This window comes from Mesocricetus auratus, unplaced genomic scaffold, assembly GCF_017639785.1.
Source record: "Mesocricetus auratus isolate SY011 unplaced genomic scaffold, BCM_Maur_2.0 contig_6580_pilon_obj, whole genome shotgun sequence".
NCBI classification, from domain to species: domain Eukaryota; kingdom Metazoa; phylum Chordata; class Mammalia; order Rodentia; family Cricetidae; genus Mesocricetus; species Mesocricetus auratus.
The window spans coordinates 22,020-25,294 of NW_024434615.1; the positions used below are offsets into that span (position 1 = coordinate 22,020).

Consider the following 3,275-nt stretch of genomic DNA (forward strand, 5'->3'; position numbering starts at 1 on the left):
TGCTAGTCTGTGTCTTTTTATAGGTAAGTTGAGGCCGTTGACATTGAGGGATATTAATGACCATTGATTGGTGATCCTTGTTTGTGCTTGATTTATTGTTAGTGAAGTTATTTTGTGTACTTTCTCCTCCCTTTTTCTTTTGGTGTTTTGTAAAGTGTGATTATATATTGCCTGTGTCTTTGTGAATGTAGTTATCTTCCTTGGCTCTAGGTTTTCCTTCTAGCATTTTCTGTAGAGCTGGATTCATGGATATGTATTGTTTAAATCTGGCTTTGTCATGGAATATTTTGTTTTCTCCATCTATAGTAATTGAGACCTTTACTGGATATAGTAGTCTGGGCTGGCATCCTTGTTCCCTTAGCGTTTGTAGGATATCTGTCCAGGATCTTCTGGCTTTCATCGTTTCCATTGAGAAGTCAGTTGTAATTCGGATAGGTTTGCCTTTGTATGTTACTTGGCCTTTTTCTTTAGCTGCTCTTAATATTTTCCCTTACTCTGTAGGTTTGATGTTTTGATTATTATATGGCGAGGTGACTTCTTTTTCTGGTCGAGCCTATTTGGTGTTCTGTAAGATTCTTGTACTTTCATAGGCATATCTTTCTTTATGTTAGGGAAGTTTTCTTCTATAATTTTGTTGAATATGTTTTCTGTACCTTTAAGTTGAATTTCTTCACCTTCTTCTATACCTATTATTCTCAGGTTTGGCTTCTTCAAGGTGTCCCATATTTCGTTTACCCAGCTTTTCTATTTCCAGCATCCCTTCATTCTGTGTTTTCTTTATCGTTTCTATTTCAGCTTTCAATCCTTCAACTGTTTGAGTTGTTTCCTTAATTTTTTTGGTTGTTCTTTCTTGGTGCTCTTTCGATTCTTTGAGAGATTTGTTTATTTCTTGAATTTTTCCCCCATTCCATGGATTTCTTGTTTTCTTCTATTTCTTTAAGAGATTTCCTCGTTTCTTCTTTGAGTGTCTCCATCATCTTCATGAAATAATTTTTAAGGTCTGTCTCCTCTTCTTCGTCTAGGTAGTGCTTTTCGGGTCTTGCTGGTGTTGGATCCCTGGATTCTGGTGGGGTCATATTGGTGTGTCTATTGCTGAGTGATCTCTTATTCTGTCTTCTTCCCATCTCTTCTTTCAGTGGGTGCTGATGGGGTCTTTCCGTCTCCATTGGTCTCCTTTCTTCCTGCAGCTGAAGCTGGGGATGCTGACATGGATTATGGTCCTGGTAGGGCTGATGTCTTTCCTGAAGCTGGTCTCACTGGGGTTGGGGTCTTGGAAGGGCTGATGTCTTTCCTGAAGCTGGACTCGCTGGGGTTGGGGTCTTGGAAGGGCTGATGTCTTTCCTGTGTGGGCAGGTCTTCTGGATGCCAGGAGCGGCCCCGAAGATGGAGAGGGATGGGGGATGGGCGGGCAGTCCCAGCCGGAGACCCAATCTCACCTGAAGCTGGACTCACTGGGGTTGGGGTCTTGGAGGGGCTGATGTCTTTCTTGTGGGCGGGTCTTCTGGATCTCCCCTAGGGCTTTTAAAGGAGGTGGTTGCCCGATCCATGCATATAGACTCCTGGACCCTCACCACAGGATGCTCAGAGAGACTAGGTCATAGGTGGGCTCCATGCAGGAGCTATGTGGGAAGGGACCGGCCTATGAGAGAAACAGTGTAGCACTGGCCACGTGGCACACACAGGGAGGAGGAACTGAGCAGCTGTAGGGGCTAGGCATAGATTCGGGAATGAGCACAGAGGAGCCAGGAGGAGAGTACCTGAAAGCAGCCAGGGTCCCCAGGCAGAGACACTCAGGGCACTGAGGTGAAAGGCAAGGTGAAGAGAGGACAGGCTCTTTGCCACACTTCTCCTCCTCTAAAGAGGTTAATGCCTGGGGACATGGGCTCAAGAGTGGCCAGTTCTGGTGAAGCTGAATTCCTAATCCTGCTGGTTATCTGACACCCAGCTGGGGCCCAGGGAAGCTAGGGGAGCACAGCACAGCAGCAGGTGCCCAGCCAGGTTTGTCCTCATGCTTCTTGGCAGCAGTTAGGAACCACCACAGATGCTGAGGCTCCCGACCAGGAGAAGTTGGCCATTTGGCCCCTTAGCTAATGGACTCTTCCTTTTACCTCTCCTCAGTCATGGACCCAGGACTTAGCACCCTGAATTCCTGGAACCAAGGGATCGAAGGGCAATCCAACAGGCCCCCTGAAGAACACCATGACTCAAACACCAACGAGGTTGCAGAACCCATCGCAACCAATGCTGCACAGGAAAGACCCAAGAGCAGATCTTCTTCCCCTGCCCAAAATAGCATCGTGGGCTGCAGAATTTCCCACCAGTGGAAAAAAGACTGGCGTGTCACCTACTGGAAGGGAGTCATTGTAGATCAGATGGCTATAAACCCATCCCTATATCTGGTCAAATATGATAATGTTGATTGCGTGTATGGATTGGAACTTTATAAAGATGAGAGGATATTGTCCCTGGAAGTTCACCCCGAAAATGTAGACACATTCCAAGTCTCTGATCCCATCCTTGCTGATACCATCATTGGCAAATCAGTGGATCACAGGTTTGAGGGAGAACAAGGGATTTCCAAATTATGGAGAGGGCTGGTTCTAGATCAGGTTCCTGTCATGAAGTCCTGGTTTTATATTACCTATGAAAAAGAACCAATCTTATACATGTACCAACTTGGTGATGATTTTAAAGAAGGCAACCTCAGCATTGTGCCACATGTAGAAGACCTGCATGTAACTTCGATCTTGAAATTAGAGGCAAATATGTGGTGTACAGCCAGAAAGATGGAACCAACAAAATTGGTATGATAATCCACAAAGTTGATTCAAGACTCTCCGTATATTTTATACAATTTGAAAATGATTTCCACATCTATGTTTATGAGTTGGTGAAAAAAACGCATTGATTGGCAAAGTTATGACTCTACTGTGAAATAAATTTGTACTTTCTAGACACACAGAGACTGCTGCTTCTGAGTGTGTTGGGAGATCACCATGGGACTAACGGTTGGATGTCCTGAGAAATACACATTTATGCGGGTATGGCGTGCAGTCTGTGAGCAGTTTGCATTGTGGAAAAGGCTGGGTGTGTTCGGTGGGTGGAGCAGGGAAAGATGGAACAGCTGTCAATCCAGCCTGTGAGAGAAGTGAGCTCATATCATAATCAGTCATCTAAGCATGCAATGGGACTTAGCTGGTCTGCTCTTGGGGGGAGGAGGAGAAGGAACTGGAGATGGGCTGTGGAGGAGGGGACAGGAGGTGACTGCCTAGTAG

General features: G+C 45.6%; 1 protein-coding gene across 1 annotated transcript; it reads left to right on the forward strand.

Moving 5' to 3' along the window:
- The first annotated feature begins 2,120 nt into the window (after window positions 1-2,120).
- On the forward strand, window positions 2,121-2,908 carry LOC101824591 (spindlin-2-like). Its single transcript, XM_021223535.2, is given in 2 exon segments — window positions 2,121-2,718; window positions 2,721-2,908. Coding segments are annotated over 2 exon segments (786 nt in total).
- Window positions 2,909-3,275: the final 367 nt, after the last annotated feature.